Source organism: Takifugu rubripes, chromosome 9 (assembly GCF_901000725.2).
Source record: "Takifugu rubripes chromosome 9, fTakRub1.2, whole genome shotgun sequence".
In the NCBI taxonomy this organism is placed as follows: domain Eukaryota; kingdom Metazoa; phylum Chordata; class Actinopteri; order Tetraodontiformes; family Tetraodontidae; genus Takifugu; species Takifugu rubripes.
This window is the reverse complement of record NC_042293.1, coordinates 8,371,336-8,389,763: the sequence shown is the minus strand read 5'-3', so window position 1 is coordinate 8,389,763 and position 18,428 is coordinate 8,371,336. Positions and strand designations below refer to the sequence as shown.

Sequence of the window (18,428 nt, the reverse complement as noted above, 5' to 3'; positions counted from 1 at the left end):
ACACTACTTGATGTCAAAAAAGATTGACCCCTCCAAACATTCGCTGTGCTCTTGTTTTCCAGGCTCATGGTTCAGAGGAGCTGAGCTCCTTCTGTGAAAGTTACTTCTTGCAGCAGATGCCATCACTACTGGAAAAGGAGAGCTTCAAGACTCTGCTGTTGGGACCACCCTGCTCCCGACACGGCAACGTCACCACTTCCACACTGGCTCATAGCCGGGGAGACTCAGCCATGGAGGAGTTGGAGGCCACGCTGGCTCGAAGGCTGCGCTCCCTCCACGTCACCTCCAGAGTGTGAGGGGCAGCGACAGACGCCTGCTGTGAAGAGACGACATGAGCGGAAGGACAGGGCCTTCGTCGCTTTCCGCAATCGGATCAACCGTTTACGCACCCTTACTGCCAGTATCTGATCATGACGCTAGGACACGTGTCAGCGAATGCAGGACAATTCAGTGTTTCATACTTAGTGCAAGAGCTGCAGTGTCAAAACTGGACAGTGTTGTGTCCTTTTATCCCAGGCTCAGAACGTTTCCGCGCAAACGCGTCAGGTGAGCACTCAATTATGGGATAATGCTGCCCTCTAGCGGACAAAGCGTCCAGAACCTCTCCGGAGCGGAGAACAGAATGGACCTCCTGGAGGAGTCAGAGGGGGCCTGGCTGGACTTTTGGCTTCGTTTAAACCGATAATTCAGAGTGGGAGGTAGTTGTCTCTCCTGCATCATTTAAAACTTTATACTTTTGTGTAACTATGTTTTAATTTTAAGACACTTGAGTGGTGCGGACGTTTTCTATTTAACGAGGAAGAAAAAAATCAGATGTGAGACTATTTATCAGGGTGTTCCCTTTGTTTTTTATTATAATTTTCAAATTATTATTGTTGCGTTCTGCCAGTTTTAACAGATAATTAAGCTTAAATAAGCAGAAGTTTAATACTCCAACTCCAGTAAAGCAGCAGAATCCAATGTGCGATTTTGGAATATATAAAGTCTGTTTTGCTGCTGTGTAGTGTAATAAACCTTCTAAAGCAGATGCATGGTTTTTTCTTGCAACCAAAGCTGCCATCTGCTCGTGTGGGTGTGTGGAGGCTTACCTGAACTCCAGGAACAGCGCGGATGCATTTGCAGGTTCACACTTACCTGTGCAGACCCACAGAATTAAACAAAAGCAAGCACACCATGACTTAATGAGTTTATTTGTATCAGCAGTGAAGATGCTCACAGTTATTTCATATGGGGATTACATCAGTCACTTTTCCTGCTCTGGACCTCGGAATCACTGGATGGTGCTGCCAGCTTCCCATCGTAGAAAACGGAAAAATCAGGGAACAATAGAAGGGTATTGCTTTGTTTGTGTACCGACGTCCTCTCGCTGTGCCTCTTTCACCAAACGGGTAGCGAAAGCCCAGAAATATGAGCCATCCAGAGAGAGGTACAGGGGAAAGGAAGCATTGTTCAAAAGCTTTGTGCACAAGATAAGAGGAGGGGGAGGGAGGGCAGCTAAAAAAACCAAAAAAAAACAAACCCAAAACAAATAAAAGCAGACGGGGCTGGAGGGGGATTAAAACAGTTAAAAAGGTTGATTTGTGGAGAGAATCGATAAAGGCTGAGAGGAGTGAGTTTGGCATGGAACATGAACACTAAAGCCATGCAAAGAAAAGCTCGTGTTTGACATGCACACAGCAATACAAGCTAAAAGCATAGAGCAGGAATCCCCGGCACGGCTGAGAAGACAATCAACCCCCACGACTCGTCTGTCTATTTACAAAGAGAAGGAGGAGACGTCCCCTCCTCGGGCCTGGCCTACAAGCACGATAATATGAAACTGACAAATATCAATAGAAGAGCATATTTCCTCTCCAAAAAGAGGCTAAGTCTACATTCTTAAATTACTGGTAAATAATTTTCCTCCAAAGGGTTTGCACAAGTTCCCTCTTCAGAGAAGCAGGAATAGTTTTTCAGTTACTGTTCACAGAATTCAGACCAAAAGAAAAAAAAAAAATTATATTTTTTTTCTTCAAATGTTACCCCATTTTACAAACACACAAGAGGGTAATAAATAACATTCAACGGACCCAACAGCTTTTTTCATATAAATAGCCAAGTTATAATAAATTAGGAATTCAAAACAGTGAGATGAATAAATAAAAGAGATTTACAAAAATATCCACAGTTGCATTTATGAGGTTGTTTTTTTGTGGGGTTTTTTTTTGTCCTCTACTCCTACTGCTGGTACGTGAGACTAAAGAGAGAGAGAGGGGTAAGAAGAGACGGAACCGAAGACAAAGTGCTGCAGATGACGGGAGCGTCTGGTCGAACAGAGACGGAAACGGTATCGAAAACTTACACAGACGGACTGAAAACAACAGCATGTGGTGGTCACAGGTTCACCAACCTGAACTTATGGTATCTAAACAGCGTCACAAGACATTTCAATTGTTTTAAAGATATGAAATGATTTCAGTCTGTACAACAGAATAGATCATTCATTTAAGTTCCCACCCACGTCCCCGACCCATTACAATCTAATCATCCTCCCCCCCAGTCCTCTCTGAAATCACTATTCCAGTTCGATTTGCAGCAATAGAGTAGATTCTAATAAAGTCGGTATTTTAAACCCAGTTCTTTACAAAGTACATTAAAAAGCAAAGAGATACAATCCAGCTGGCGTCCTCGGAACTCCTCCTCGCTGTCAGTCAGTGGTTCTTTTGTTTTTTTTAACATCCCAGAGTTTTTCTATGCCGGCTCAGCCTGGGTGAGTGTGTGTTTCTGTGAAAATACGGAATCCAATACTCGACGGCAGGAAAAGAGAATGTGTGTGTGTGTGTGTTCTGGTTTCACTGGAGTGTGTGCATGAGTGTTACAGAGAGAGAGAACAGAGGGAGAGAGGGAACACTAAAACTATGCTCATCTACTTGCCAGAGGTGGGGGGAAAATGGGGGCAGAGGAAGATGATGGCAGGAGTCTTCGTGACGGGGTCTGTTTCCAGGGCAACCCTCCACCCTCTCAGTGCACCTCTGAAAGCGGTCCTCCCGTCAGCAAGTGTTCATCTTTCTCGGCGCGCTCGGGAGGGGAGGAGGAGGAGGACGAGGAGGAGGAGGAGGAGCGACCTAATAGGTTTTCTGGATAATTCCTGGTGTCAGAAACAAGTCAAGTCATCAGCACGGGACACAAACACACAGAAAGATGGCTAAGGGAGGTGGGTTAGGATGTGGGGGGGTGATGACGGTGGACGCATGAGATGCGGGCGTGTGTGTAATATAGGGTGTATTTGTAAAATAGCTATGATTCTCTCAATATATTTCTATCTATAGAAAGTAATTCCATACAAAAAAGGTCCATGGGTGATTTTGTACAGCTAGAGGATCTTGGGGGGGGGTGTTGGCTCAACGACACAACGACTCTCTTTAACACTCCTCCTGTCCCCCCACAGACGCCACCGTCTGCTTGGCTCTGTCTCGGCCCGCTGAGGGACACTTGCTGTCGCTATTTTCTGTGTCGTGCCTCCGGACGTGCATGGGCGAGGGGCAGCGCTTGGAGGGCGTGCCGCACGGGTAGGGCACCTGTCCGTTCTTCTCGTCTGAAAAAAGTTGTTTTATTACGTCAAAGAAGTTACTCAATGGGCTGCCTAGGTGCACAGATGGGAAGAGAAGGGGACAAAAAAGGGGGGGGAGAGAACAGACAGACTAATAAACGTCACAGGAAGAAGACGCCGCTACAGGTACGAGAGAGCGAGCAGAGGCGACGAGGAGGACGGACAGACACAGCGAGCATGAACCGTGCACATGTAACGGAGCACTGATGCAAACATGAGAAGAAGCCATTCACGACGCTGGTGCCAGCAGCAGGTCAGAGGTCGGCCGCAACCAAGAGACAGTGCAGAGAAGCAACACAAGCGTCGATGGTGGAGTCAGTCCCACCCACGACTGCAACGTCAGTCAACATCTGTCAACAACCGAAGCTCCAACGTTGAGAAGCTTCATCACCGTTTGTTATAGTGAGACTTGTAGGCTGTGGTGAGACTGTGGTGAGACTGTGGTGAGGCTGTGGTTAGGCTGTATTGAGTCTGTGGTTAGGCTGTAGTGAGACTGTGGTGTGACTGTATTGAGTCTGTGGTTAGGCTGTAGTGAGACTGTGGTGTGACTGTAGTGAGGCTGTGGTTAGGCTGTATTGAGTCTGTGGTTAGGCTGTAGTGAGACTGTGGTGTGACTGTATTGAGTCTGTGGTTAGGCTGTAGTGAGACTGTGGTGTGACTGTATTGAGTCTGTGGTTAGGCTGTAGTGAGACTGTGGTGAGACTGTATTGAGTCTGTGGTTAGGCTGTAGTGAGACTGTGGTGTGACTGTAGTGAGGCTGTGGTGAGATTGTAGTGAGGCTGTGGTTAGGCTGTAGTGAGGCTGTAGTGAGGCTGTGGTTAGGCTGTAGTGAGGCTGTAGTGAGGCTGTGGTTAGGCTGTAGTGAGGCTGTGGTGAGACTGTGGTTAGGCTGTAGTGAGGCTGTGGTTAGGCTGTGGTTAGGCTGTAGTGAGGCTGTGGTGAGATTGTAGTGAGGCTGTGGTTAGGCTGTAGTGAGGCTGTGGTGAGATTGTAGTGAGGCTGTGGTTAGGCTGTAGTGAGGCTGTAGTGAGGCTGTGGTTAGGCTGTAGTGAGGCTGTGGTGAGACTGTGGTTAGGCTGTAGTGAGGCTGTGGTGAGGCTGTGGTTAGGCTGTAGTGAGGCTGTAGTGAGGCTGTGGTTAGGCTGTAGTGAGGCTGTGGTTAGGCTGTAGTGAGGCTGTGGTTAGGCTGTAGTGAGGCTGTGGTGAGGCTGTGGTTAGGCTGTAGTGAGGCTGTAGTGAGGCTGTGGTTAGGCTGTAGTGAGGCTGTAGTGAGGCTGTGGTTAGGCTGTAGTGAGGCTATGGTGACACTGTGGTGTGGTTGTGGTGAACTGGATCCACATCAGGACTGAATCACCCGAACTGTTAGTCTGAAACACTTTGCACAGGTTCTTACTGGTCCCACTGGGGGCTGGTGAGGTGGTGGATGGTTAATGGTTTAAACACTGCAGAATCAACCCTCACACCCTTGCACCTCTATGTTAACAAAGACTCCTTACACTAACCATCTCACCTAACCCCCCAACTCTGACCTCGTATAACCTCAACTGAACCCTCAACAGCTCTGAGGACCAGCCAAAATGCGCTCACTTCCCCAACACGTCCTTACTTTGGTAGAAGAATGCAGATTTTGGTACTCACTATCTAGTATGTACAAGAACACAGAGACAGACACACAGGCGTGCACACACACCCATCTCTGGGAGCTACCTTTCACAAGTAGGACAGTTTCTTTGCATAAGAATCCTGGAGTTGACAAATAAACAGTGACATCTGTAAAACCAGGCAGAGATGCTGCACAGATGTGACAACACACCCACTGGTGTGTGAGGGTGTGCATCATAGCTGGTTTATGCACTGAAAGACATCTTTACCTTCCTAATATAAAACAATATAAAACACACATGATGTCAACGTGAGGATGGCCTGCAGCAGTCTGGAGATGGATTCATCTTCTTATTTTACTGCTGTCATGTTTGTGTGTGTGTGTGTGTGTGTGTGTGTGCACTTCATTCAATTCCAGACTCTCGGTTCATCTCAATTCACTCATTCAGCATCAAGGTAAATGTTTCCTTTTCTAGGACGTTTAAGTCTACGTCAACATGGTTCCTGTCTGTCGTCTCCTAATTGAGCTTGCAGCTACTCTGCTGCTGGAGGGTGATTAGAGGACACGGTGACCAGAACCTGACGAGGCCTTTTGTTCGACACGCATTGGTATGCAAAACCACTTCTATCCTTAATCACAGCCAAAGGCGCTGCGCCCAGGTCGCACCAAGGATGTGTTAGGAGGTCAAAGCAGAGCGAGACAGAGGAAATGGAAGTGAACAATACACAAAGTGACCAGTCTTGAGACTTATACAGCTAATAGGAGATAGAAATAAGATGGACTAACTGGTCCCAAATAATTGGCAGATTAATAGTGATGATGAGTAACGACCATTTTCTGCTGCAAATCACACTTCCCACATGTCTCTGCCTCTGCCTGTCAAATAACACCATGATTATGACAAGGATAAGGGAGGCACATTAATGACTGATGGCGAGAGTGTCAAAGCATGACAAGCAGAAAATAAGACAATCTCCTTAAAACCTGCAAATGACTTTTAAATGTAAAATGCAGACCTATTATATAGTCTGGCCTCAATACACATATAGCGTTGATCTTAAAATTTCTATATGTGATGTGTCTCTACATGCAACAGAAAAATACAGACACAGACTTGATACAAACGTACACACAGTGAAATTTCCCCCGAGTAAAAGAATTGTGCGTTTTAGGCAGATGCTTCCTAACTTGACCAGCAGATGGAGCCGTTGTCTAAGGGGAAAAGCGGAGGCAAAAACAGCAACGATCTATGAGGGAGGACATGCTGAGGAGGTGGAGTTGGATCCCGGGGGCGCTTTTATTTTTATTTTAGTCCTGCATGGTGTACCGAGAGCATAAAAGGCTCACAAGTGTTCGTTGTCAACCACGACACGGAGAGGTCGAACAACCTTGATGAGACTGTTTATGTGATGGTGAGAACCAGAGGTTCCTGCATCTCCTCTGCAGGAGCTAAAAGAGGTTGGTGGGGCATGGGGGGAAGGCAGAGACGGCGAGAACAGCAGTCAAGGTGTGGTGTGGTTGTGCCGTGCAGTGTATTGTGGGACGTGTAGAGGTGCAGTGGTGTTGCCATGGTGACACGCTCCGACAATCAGTCTTAGTGGTAGGAGTTACAGAATGTAAATCAGCTTACGCGTGGCTCTAATCTTCACTGCCAGGGCAACTAGAGGAAATTTTGGCCCGCAGTCTGAGGGCAACGAGCACGTTTGGAAGGGCAGCGAGGCAGGGGCATGCAGAGGAAGCCGCTTTGTTCGAGAAGCAGATCAGGGAATCTCAAGCAACCAGGAAGAGCTTCAGCTGTGAGGAAGGCTGATCTGGGAGGGGTGGGATGGCCGAATGAGGTGGTGGGGGCAAAGGTGAAGTGGTTTCAGGAGAGATTTAGATTTTTTTCAAACAAAAGAGATTCAAACGCACCAGACAGCTGCTGGACGCCGGGCTGGTCGTGTGTGCTTAACAACTGGCTTTGAATCGTCTCCACCACTCGCTTAAATCGCCGGCTTGGTCCTAAAAACAGCAAAACAAAAACAACACAGAGAAGAAACACTGTCAGACAGAACAGTGTCTGACCAAGACACTATTTTAACCCCATCCAAGAGAAGGATGTGCCCACAGGTGCATTCTGGGAGGGTGAAAAAGGTGATATATGCTGTTTTAGACAGTGGATGGTCCGTGATGTGGAGGGACCCGCAGGGCCAAAACTAGCCACTGCTGTGTGTGTGTGTGTGTGTGTTAGAGAGAAAGCAAGTAGGAAAAGACAATGCATGCGTGTGCAAGAACAGGCGGTCATGCATGATTGCTCGGTATGTAATCTTCCATAGCCAGACTTCGTCTTGTTACCCACAGGAAGGTTTGGGAGGAAAACGTTTCAAGCGTTCAGGACTGAAAATTAAAAAAAATATGAAAATCCTCAGGCGGTTGTTCTTTTTTGGCAGCCAGTTTGTAAACATAAAACCTGGGAAGAACCCTTGTGTTGTAATTGTTAGTTGGACACGAACATAATTGAACTTCATTAGTTACAAGTGTGTTGCTCAGCATATAAAAAGGGGATGATTTTATTCATTTTGTTCTGAGTAAAATGTGTAGTTGACCTTCCCATAAGTCCAACACCACTACAAATCAGCCTTTTTATGGTTTAAATATCAAACACACAATGACCTGGATGATTAAACTAAAAGACAGATACTAACCGACGCTAACCAACCTGATTTTAGTGTCTTTGTTAATATCTGCCTAAACTGAACATATCAAATGTTACCAACATCAACAAAACTATTTCCTGTAATTGCATTAATAGCCTCCATAAGGAGAATAAGAAACCCAACAATTTTCTTTGATTTTGATTTAAATTACAGGAAGTAAAAGTGCATTTCCATGAAGACAGATGAGAACTTTTCTCGTGCGTGTGCGAGAGGCAGGAAGACGTCTGCTAACTGACCTGAGAGCAGGGTGAAGGTGACAGAATAGATGCCGTTCTCCTTGGTGGCAGCTGTGCTCTCTGTGTAGGTGATATCCACCTGGAATTTGACTGGCTTCTGGAAGACTGTGGGGCCCGCCGTAGACTTGTACTCTGCCCGGAAACTGGTCTGAGAGATCACACTGTGGCTCAGGCTGGGGATCTGGTGGAACCAGGAGGCAGAGGCGTCAGTCAGCGCAGCAGAAGGAGTCAGACCAGGTCGTAAATACAGTTAATAGGATTATCCAAAAGGAGCATTTGTATTACTTTTTTCTCCAAATCCTTGTAAATGAAAAGGTGAATAAACCCTCATTAAAATACCCTCCACATACTTCAGAGCTGCGGCTGAAGCTCTGAGGAGATTAATGCCTTGGGGAGTAGCCGTGCGTGCCAGGGAGACTTCAGCTAATGTAATCTCAAGTCACCCAGCAACATACTGTAACGCTCTCCCACCTCAAATTAATTTGTGTGTCCAAAAAGCAGGTGAGCCTTTAAAAATGGTCACGTTCCACCGTAATTCTGGAGAGTGTTTGACATTTCATTAATGTTCCTGTGCCGAGAGGTATAATTCCACCCATTCAGGTGCCAATCGTCTGCTTGCCCCCCTCCACTGGAGAAAATAGCTCCCTGCAGGGACGAGGAAGCAGATTTGACACCGACCTGCACGGGCAGAGGCTGCGTTTATTTAGACCTTGTGAAATCTAACCAGGGCGAGGCGAGGCGGTGTTCGCTTATGTGCGCCGTGTCTCCACGAGCGCCGCTGGAAAGTTGGCAGATGCATATTCTGGGCGAAATTCTGAACGTTCCTCGGTGCATTTGTGGATCCACTCAAGGACATAATCTCTGCCGTTTCTCAATTTCTCCCATCACGGGTTTAAACGAGTGCACAACATGTAAGATTGGAGGCAAAGCATCTATATGCTAATGATCAATGCTCTATGCTGATTTTCTATTGACCTCCAGCAAGGCTGCGGTCAGACAGGAAATAGAAACGCTGAACACAAGCAGTTCGCTGAATTGCTACATAAATCAGAAGCATGTTGGTAAATACTCAGAGAAAAGAGGGCGGCCTGCACAGCCAACACTGGCCCGAACAGACAACTTCCTGTTATAGCCCGCAGATACAGGCGCGCTGATGCCGCACTGGCCTCGTGGTGGGAAGGAGGGGAGCAGAGTGCCTACCGAGAGGAAGGCGTGAACGATGTCTGCCTTGATGGAGCTGAGGGGCTTGTCTTTGATGACGATGAAGATCTGCTCCTCTTTTTCCAGGTTTATGAAGTTACCGAACCACGATTTCTTGGCAAGCCTGTTTACATTAAAGACAGGGAGAAGACACATGATTATGTATTTTTTTTAATAGAATATTTTCTCACTCGGAGGATTCTGCCCCTGCAGCTGAACGTGGTGATAAATATTAGACCTCAAAGGAAATGAGCTAATGCTATGCAGGGAGAGAAACGTCAACTCGGGTCGATAAATTCGCCACATTCGAGCACAAGGAGCACCTGCATCCACTAATAAGCCCCACAGACCCAAGTTTTCTGTCATCATCATACTACCAAAATATTTTTGATAACCCTAAATTCAAACTAGCAACATGGGGAATCTGCAATTATCCACTTTAACGGAGACAAATGTGCATTATTTAACTTTAAACACAGATTTACTTAATGCTTTGTGTCTGTAAAGATGTTTGCAGCCGACAGAGGCTCTTTCCAGCCGTCTTTCTGCACTCTCCCCATCCAGAAATGGTGGTAGCCTATCAGGACAGCCAGCAAAGCAAACAGGCATATCTAGGCCAGCTCTAATTCATCAGGCCCCTGGGAGTTCTGCAACATCACAGAGGCAACCATTCCTCATAACTAACCTACTGCCTCCTGGTATTACCCAAACCAGACCGGAGGAGATTTCCAGCAGCTCAGCAGGTGAAAAAGAATCACACGTTCATGGATTTATTAACGTCCATCTGCTGCGGTCACGGCCAAACCTGGAGGAGCCAAGTTTTCTGTACTCACTCTGGGGAAGACTCCGGTGTGAGGCTGGACATCTCCTCTTGAGTAGGAACTGGTCACAAATATACAGGAGGGAGGGAAGTGGAAAGAGGGGGGGCGGGGGTTAGAGACCAAGATATCAAAGTAGAAATGTTTAATGGTCTGTGGCGTCGCTACCTTGGAGTTTTCTGCGGTGGAAGCGTGGTGACCCCAGGAAGCTGTTCTTGATGGAGTTGAGACGCGTCCTCCAGGGCATGCCTCCGATGGACGGGCTGGACGGTGGTGTGGGAGTGGGTGTCCCAGCTGGGCTGTCCTTGGGCGTGTGCACTGGGGTGCCCTTTGGGGTAGGGAGGGGGCTGCCTCGAGGGGAGGGGTGAGGGGTAACCTGTATGAGGGGGATAGATTTGGGAGGGTGGTCAGTGAACGACGAAGGCATCGGCGCAACGGGGTGGAAGTGGTGCAGCCGGATGGGGGACAGAGGCACCTGGGGGCTGAAGGGCACAGAGAGCTGAGGGTGGGCGGCGAAGCGAGAGCGCCGCACCTGGGGGCTGTTCGGGTTGGGCAGGAGGGATGGGAAGAAAGGCGAGGATATGGCGGATGGGGAAGTTGGGGTGGGGGGCACTGAGGCAGACGGTTGCTGTGATGGGAGCTGGCAGGGGGAGGAGGGCTCCGATTTGGCTGCAGATGCTGCGTCTGGGGAGGTTTCTGGGAGCGGGTTGGATCGGGTGGCCTGCAGGGGCTTCGGGACCACTTTTGGCTTGGCGGGGAGCGTCTGCGTCTTGTTGAGCGCCTCTGGGAGGGGCTCGTTGTCGGGAGCAAGCGAGTTGGGTGTGGAGATACGGGGGCCTGAGCGACTGGGACTGGGCTCGGGAGACGGACAGGGGCTTGTGTTAGGGGACTGGGACAGATCTGGAGACACAGGCGGCACACAAAACTTCCGGACGGGCTGGAGTTACAAAAACAGGTGAAAACAAAGGACGGCACACGGGTCCACAAGCAGGAGCACGAATAAATTAGGTGGGGGGGAAGCGAAAAGAAAGCGGAGCACATCAAACAAGCATCCGGAAGCAGGACAAGCAAACAGGAGAGAGGCAGGTGAGACGTGCGCAGGAAGAATCACAAAAAACAAAAAGGAAAAAACAGAGAAGAAGAGAGAATAAACGAGAAGTGCAAATCAAAAAACGCACAAAGACTCAACAAAAGCAAAATCAGACTCTTTACGAAAACATGCGGGGCGGCAGCGTGTCGGATCCATCAGACACACGTGAGCAGATCCCCCAGTCTCAGATTCCTGATTGAGTAATAGACCTGTTCTGTTTGAAACCTGGTCTCCTGCAGCACAAACCTCACAAACCTCCTGTGTGCACGCCTTTCTGAGGGCTCGCTTCAGGTCTCGGGGAGGTCCTGAATAATCAATTTCCCTGTCAGATCAGGCGGCAGAGAGCCCGTGTGGTGCACACAGCTGGTCTTAGGATCCTGGCTAATCTTGAGCCTTCTCAGGTTAGTCAGCTGGAAAAGTTTACCACAAGCTCCCGAGCCCTGAGCAAGAAAAGTGGGATTTTCTGAAGCATTCCCTGAGCTGGATTTTCACAGGGCTCAGGGTTCAGGACACAGAAAGAGGGATAATAGGCAGAAAGGATGGAGCGAGTGGAGGCTTTAGTCCGGGGGAAAGTTTGCTGAGTCGACAGGTCCTCCCCTTGTAAGTTTATAAGTGTGTTTTTAACAGAGAGATCCGAAGCAGTTACGAGTCTGATCGGAGCATAATTCTCTTGTAGAGAATAGATATTAAACCCCAGAGAGGAGCCATGTTGGGTGGGTGGGGGGGTATAGGTATGGAATGCTGCTCTGAGTAGCTTTTACTTGGTTGGGCATAAATAGCAATAAAATGGCAGCAATAATGTGGGATCAGCAGCAATTAGATACCTGGAGCCCCAACAAGAGTTGCAAAAATGGGGTCAAGAGGTGTGTGTGTGTGTGTGTGTGTGTGTGTGTGTGTGTGTGCGCATGTGTGTGTGTGTGTGTTGGAACAGTGGGCCATGACTCACCCGTGGGCTGCTGAGGGGGCTGGTGGAGAGGCCAGATGAGGCTCCGCTAATAGACCGCGACCTGTGGTACAAACATGGGAGAAGACATGGGGGGGGCAGAGATAATTAGAGGGATCAACATATGTACCTGTTCAGTGTTTCAGTAAACCCAGGTGGGGGTTAAAGGCAGCACACCGAAAGCAATAAAGCGTAGGTTAGCCTCCTACTGAGCACAGCCGTTGCTATCCAGCCCTTCCACTACTCACAAAGAGGGTAAAAGCATCACAGCACGGTGGGGGGGGGGGGGGGGGGGGGGGGGGGGTCACGGCCTGTATGCTGCTAATGTTTACCTGCAGCATTTAGCATGGAAGCGATCAACTTTGAGAAATCTGTAGGCGCTCTTCCCTGGATTAGCATTCAAATTCATCTTCCACGCCACCTACAGCTTACTAATAATAAATGTTGACATTTAAGTCTTTTCACTGGAGCAGAGGAAAATAACTTGAGGGGGAAATGAAGTGGGACATTTGGTGGAGTGCCATTTGTCATTTTCTTCTCTTTCCCCCTACAGATGCAGTCAATAACCCCTACGAGTGGAGCCCTGCTCAGAAATGAACAATCACAAGACAATCTGTCTCTATCAACTGTGCGCGCACACGCACGTACACAAACACACACACACACACACACACACACACACACACACACACACACACACACCAAACTGGGGCCGTCATCACTCGGAAACGCCAGCTGCACGCTGTCACAACACTGCTCCTTTTTGTCATTCAATCTATTAATACCATCGTCTTTCCTTCTCTGTTGCTCTTCATTGTTGCTGTTCGGCGCCACAACAGTGTCACCCCCCGACCCCCCCACCACCTTTTTTTAAGCCTTGTTTGAACTTCTGACATTTTAAACATAAGTGGTAAAGGAAGGAGCCGAGAAGTGATGATGGATGAAGAGACGGGTGGAAGGATGGAGACTAATGGCCATTACTGATGGTGGAGCTGTCCTGCTCGACCACGGAAGCACCCATATTTGGACGCTAACCTGTGTAAGTGCTTAAGGCTATTAGCATGATACCTGAGCATAATATTCTAATCACGCCCAAATCCGCTTCAACCATCAGAAATACACCATGAGAGCTCCAACATGCATACAACACAAAAGCGCCACAAAAAAGAGGACATATAATAGAACGCCCACAGACCAGCTATTTCTGTAATTCTTTCGCTGGCCCTTCTGTCAGTGTTTTTATTGCACACATGAGTGGGCGATGTTCAGACGCTGGGGAAGATTCTTGTTTTCGAGAAGCCGATGACCAGACAGTGGTTATCATTTACATTTAGGTCCAGAGGCGGAGCGGGACTTGCCCTTAGCTGCACAGCGCAGCCTGCATCTCTGCAGCCGACTGTAGTTTATCCAGACGTGACCGTAACGCAGCATCCTCGGGCCAACACCAGCATATTGTTCCAGACATCTGCTGGTGATCAACCAGCAGCTCTATAAAGCTAATGTTACAGATGGTTGTGTTGTACAGTAATGGGCTGTCAGAGGCTCGCCACTGCTTTGGAAAGACTTGAATCGTGTACGAAGGCTGTTTTGTTTGAACTAATCTGCATTTGCAAATCAAACAGACATTACACGTTAACAAAGTCAGCCTGTTATTAAATCGGCAATGAGAAGGAACAGCGAAGCTAGCTAGCGGTTGCATGGTGCAATGGGTGGAGTTCCACTTGATAAACACAGGAAAGTCGATATAGAAGACTGTCAAGTCATTCTTGAGACTAAAAAAAACAATTGTGCAGTTTTAGGCCTGCCTAAGTGACATTAATAATGCTGGACTGCTCCAGTTAAAGTGCATACTCTCGATCTGTGATGGTCCTGTTGTGGCTCCTAGCCTCTGAAATATGTGCTGGGGGTCAAATGTTGAACTTCCTCCAACGGAAGGTGCAGAAAAGGTTCCAGTATGTGGAATTAAATAAAGACAGAGTCAAAGGGCAAATGAATTAAACTGTCACAGCCGGTAGGGAGGTTCAACTTTTCTCACCCTCCCTCCCCTGTATTGACTCTGTCCTGCCATTGGAGTTCTCCTGTGGGGAGCAGATATTCCAATAAATCAACACACTGTTTAAATTCATTTCTTTTCCTGAACCCTGACGACTCCCCGGGGACGTTGGCGCATTAATATTCACAGCTGCTCAAATTTTAAAATGTAGCAAGACCCCCACGGTTCCTGCTGTAGAGATCAGTGATAAAGCTGCTTTATTTGTGCTCATTTGAGCCTCTTAAATAAATTAGTCAATAATTAACATGGGATCTCGATTATTCAGAGTACTTTGACTACCCAACACATTTAAACCGCAGGAAGTAACTAGAGCAGATCTGTGGAGATATCTATTGATATTCTTTTCTTCACACTGCAGCACTTTTTCATATTTCATTAGCATCTCATTAACCTCTCTTCTTTTCTCCTGGTATGTTGTTAAGATTTCATTTTCTTTTGATTTTAACGTCAATTTGAGATATGTGTGGGTATAAAGAGAATGAAACGGGCCTCCGGAATGTCTCCATTAATACTCCTATTGCTGACTTTATTCCAAATCTATTCAATTAAACATCCGCCAGTCAGATGTATTTAAATGTAACACGGCCAGTTGAGAGGATTTAAAATGACGACGGGCAAAGTTCTGAATGAGGATGGAGGCATTTTTGTGGCATAATTTCAGATAAAAACCGGCTCCCCTCCCGCACTCCATTTACGCTGGTGGAAGTGTATCCTGTCAAAACAGATGTTCGAAAGTCTTTCCGCTCCCTGACATGCTCTGATCTGGAGTTCTACGAATCTTCTGAGCTGTCAGCAAAAGTTTGCTGTCGGGGAAAGATAAGGGAAGCCTCACAGAGACTCAGATTCCACCATTTTATATGCTTAACCTCCACCATCTTCTATTTGTACACACACGATCAATAAAAGACCTGATGGACGACAGAAAAACAACAGAATCTGGAACGCTAATGATGACGATAGCCTGTTTTGTTATGACTGCAGTTGGAAAAGCTACAGAGCGCAGCTGGGAGGCTGGGGGTTGGGGGGGGGGGGGACTATTGTACTGGCCTCTTCAAGCCTCTGATCATCTGCCTATGTCTGTTCAAAATCTAGCACCTTTACATTAGCATAGCGACTCTACCAGGACGTGGCAGGATTGGCGCTGTAGGTCAGCAACACACAACAGAGTGAAGACAGAGGAAGAGAGAGAGGCTGAGGGGTGCAAGGCTGAGCCCCTGGCATTGGTTTGGGATTGGGTAGGAGCACAGTGATTAGCAATCAATTAGCAAGGAAAGATGCAGCGGAGCTTTTCTGACCACACAAACCAAATGATAAAAGGTCCGTGAACGAGCGGCAAGAAACAAACGATCCACGTTTGATAAAGTGGCCTATTTTGGGTCAGGCTGTAACTGACGAGTCAGAGCGGGTGGATGAAAACCAACATGACCTTTAAAAAAACAAGAAGGAAGCGATCAGGCCGGGATCGCCTGAGGGGATGAAGGGGCGATGAAACACCGGGAGATAAACCTGGAGCCGAAAATTCAGAAGAATAAATGAATCAGGCAGGAGTGTTTGAAACGTGCTGAAAATGTCTGAAGAGGTTTCCTGCTGCGAGATGAGTTGGTGATATTATGTTGGGAGGCACTGTGGCGGGATGTGTTCATGCAGCTCTTCTATTGAAGTCTAAGGTATTTTATCGTGTGTGTGTGTGTGTGTGTGTGGAGGGGGGGGGGTCGGCAAACTTTTGAACACGGAGTGCTTTAAATAACGTTGTACTAATCCACATGAAGCTGGTGCTTTAGTTAACAGGTGACTTCTGATTCCCACTGGAAGAGTTTGGCTTATTGTTGCCGTGCCGGTGATGCTGTGGTGAGCAATCACTGCTCGTGTACCTAAGGTTGCCGATTCCTCTGGTGCCTCCTATTAACGCCACCCTGGGCCGCGGCTCCCCCGCGCCAGCTCTCCATCAATCTGCCCGTCGTTGCCTGATCAGAGCGGCACCCGCCTCCGATTCCATCTCCCCCGGTATCACATGTTGATGCCTCTGAGCAAATATGCATCATGTGCCCATATATAACTTGCAAAAAGGAAGATAAGGAAATAGACTTTAAATCGGCGGGCTGTGTGTTACGGGCGTGGGGCTCTAGGCTCCACGTGCACGGTTTCACAATGGAGGAATGTGCATCGAGCAGAGAAAGTGGGACACAGCATGGGAGACCTGATCATCAAAGCATTCAGATTATGAAAAGAAAAGATAATTGAGCTAATGCTAGGAGTGGGGGTGCGGGCGTATCGAGCTCCTGAATTGTAAATGCAGCCTTTGTGAGGCGGAATATCAAATTAATTAAAAGAGTTAAACTTTTCAAGGTTCAGGCCAAAAACTGTTGACTCCGTTGGACTTTCTGCTTTGGGCAGGAAGCGCCGCTGCATCCTTCGCTCCCCCGAGACGGAGGGCAAGAGGAGGGGAAGAGAGGGAGAGAATACCTTTCTTCTTTGCTGCGTTTTGTACGGGCATCGGGAATATCCAAGCTTTTACTGTACACTGATTTACTACAATGAGACAGGAGAGAAAGCCGGCAGAGCGTCAGGCTGGCGTTTCCACAGATCTGCTCGCTGTCAGACCTTCTCCTGCATCGGCCTTCTCACAACACCCCTCCGCGGAGACGCGTGAGGCTTCAGTTACTTCAAACGTTTCTCTTGTTTTCACCTCCATCCGCACCTCTGTCCGTGCTGCGTCATGTCGATGGCCCTCCTGGCTGGGACAGGCGAGCCCCCGTCTGTGACGCTAAGCACCTCCATGGACTTCCTCTCTGGTCTCCTCTTGCCGTGGCGGTTCAACATGGGAGAGTCCACCCGCTTCCTGGGAGGATCTGTGCCCAAGGGAGAGGGATCCAGTACGAGTTAATACTGTTATCACCGGGGCACCCCGATCCAGTCCTCGAGGGCTGCAGATGAGCCGGGTTTTCTGTCCAACCAGGAAGACACGGCTTCCACCTGGGATTCCTCGTTCCTTAGAGTAAGCGTTTCCTGGCTGGTAGGACAGAAAACCTGCTTTGCCCCGAATCCCTCAGGGACTGGATTTAGGCACCCCTGATTTAACACATGTTGTCTCTGTCATTTGCATTTTAACACACCAACAAGTTTTGCACATTATAATGAGGAGACACTTTAACTAGTAGTGATGGACTGCTTTGACTCCTGTATAGACACATCCAATAAGGATATATTTGTCACCATGATGGTTCCTGTCTATGCACACCCACATCGAAGGTCGTCTCACAGACCGCAGCAACATACTTTTGACCCTTTGCTTTATTAATTCCTCCTGCATTATTCTTGTTTTATTGTTTCATTTGCTGCTTGTTTCTTTGTCCGAGCCTCACCTATCTCATTCCGAGGGGGAAGGTTCTGGTCCTCCTGACTGGGGTACCTCTCCTTGCGGTCCAGTAACAGAAAGTAGATCATCTTTTCTTGGTTGTCACTGCAGCAGGGAGACAAGATTTGAGAGAACAGGCTGAATAATTCAAACAGTACATTTGAAAACCAGCCTGGAGTCTTCAAAAGTTCAAATCCGAGACATTAATCTGCACAAAAAAAAAAAAAAAAAAAATCACTTTGATTAATGTCTTTACATCATTTTGGGCTCATTGTGAAACGGCAAAGAAATCACTTCTATCATTAAAACAACAGTTTGGTTTTACAGGCCATTAAGCTGTCGTGTTCTATTCTGTTGACTGTTTCCTCAGAATTATGAGTTTACCAAAGATGGAGAAAACATTAGAAGTTCGTCCATTTTCTTCCCGTCTGAATCGGGAAGCCTTCGGGCCAGTACTGTCTACGCAAAAGGCCCAGGGATTGGCCTCCATAATAAAGACAGATTGGAAAGCAGTAGGAGGCAAAGAGAGGAAGAGTTGCAACTTCAGCTAAAATAAACCAGAGGAAGGGGAGCAGGAGACCGCAGAATTTCCTCCCCATCCAACGCTATTACAGGATGCTCCCAGGAGAGAGGCAGAGATGGGGAGAGGGAGAGCGAAACACTCATTTAGCACTGAATTAAAGAGGCCGGGCAAATGTAAAACAGGGGTACAGACGCAAAAGCAAAATAAAGCTAAAAAAAAAAAACCTGTTAGCAGACTTTATTAAAAGACGATGCAAATCTGCAGGGCGAAAAACCTCTGAATAAGTAACATTTGCTGAAGGAAAAACACGGCGGCGTGTGTA

The 18,428-nt window shown here is 47.7% G+C and overlaps 2 protein-coding genes across 6 annotated transcripts in view; one reads left to right on the top strand and one right to left on the bottom strand.

Annotated features, from left to right (window-relative positions):
• The window catches only part of abtb2b (ankyrin repeat and BTB (POZ) domain containing 2b), a 30,816-nt gene extending 29,313 nt beyond the window's left edge, over positions 1-1,503 (top strand). Inside the window, exon 17 of the mRNA XM_003967363.3 lies at positions 63-1,503. Coding sequence (XP_003967412.2) covers positions 63-296 — 234 coding nt within the window. The 3' untranslated portion in view covers positions 297-1,503. The remainder of the gene's footprint in view (positions 1-62) is intronic.
• A 694-nt stretch (positions 1,504-2,197) lies between these two features.
• The window catches only part of brsk2a (BR serine/threonine kinase 2a), a 118,784-nt gene continuing 102,553 nt past the window's right edge, over positions 2,198-18,428 (bottom strand). Inside the window, exons 11-20 of one of the 5 annotated variants that reach the window (XM_029841691.1) lie at positions 17,591-17,688; positions 16,915-17,077; positions 16,692-16,757; positions 12,179-12,239; positions 10,311-10,518; positions 10,158-10,206; positions 9,325-9,448; positions 8,125-8,305; positions 7,104-7,193; positions 2,198-3,127 (exon numbers count right to left, since the gene is read on the bottom strand). In XM_029841691.1, the coding sequence (XP_029697551.1) occupies positions 3,105-3,127; positions 7,104-7,193; positions 8,125-8,305; positions 9,325-9,448; positions 10,158-10,206; positions 10,311-10,518; positions 12,179-12,239; positions 16,692-16,757; positions 16,915-17,077; positions 17,591-17,688 (1,063 nt within the window). In that variant the 3' untranslated portion in view covers positions 2,198-3,104. The other 4 variants (XM_029841686.1, XM_029841687.1, XM_029841689.1 and 1 more) reach the window with 4 other exon arrangements.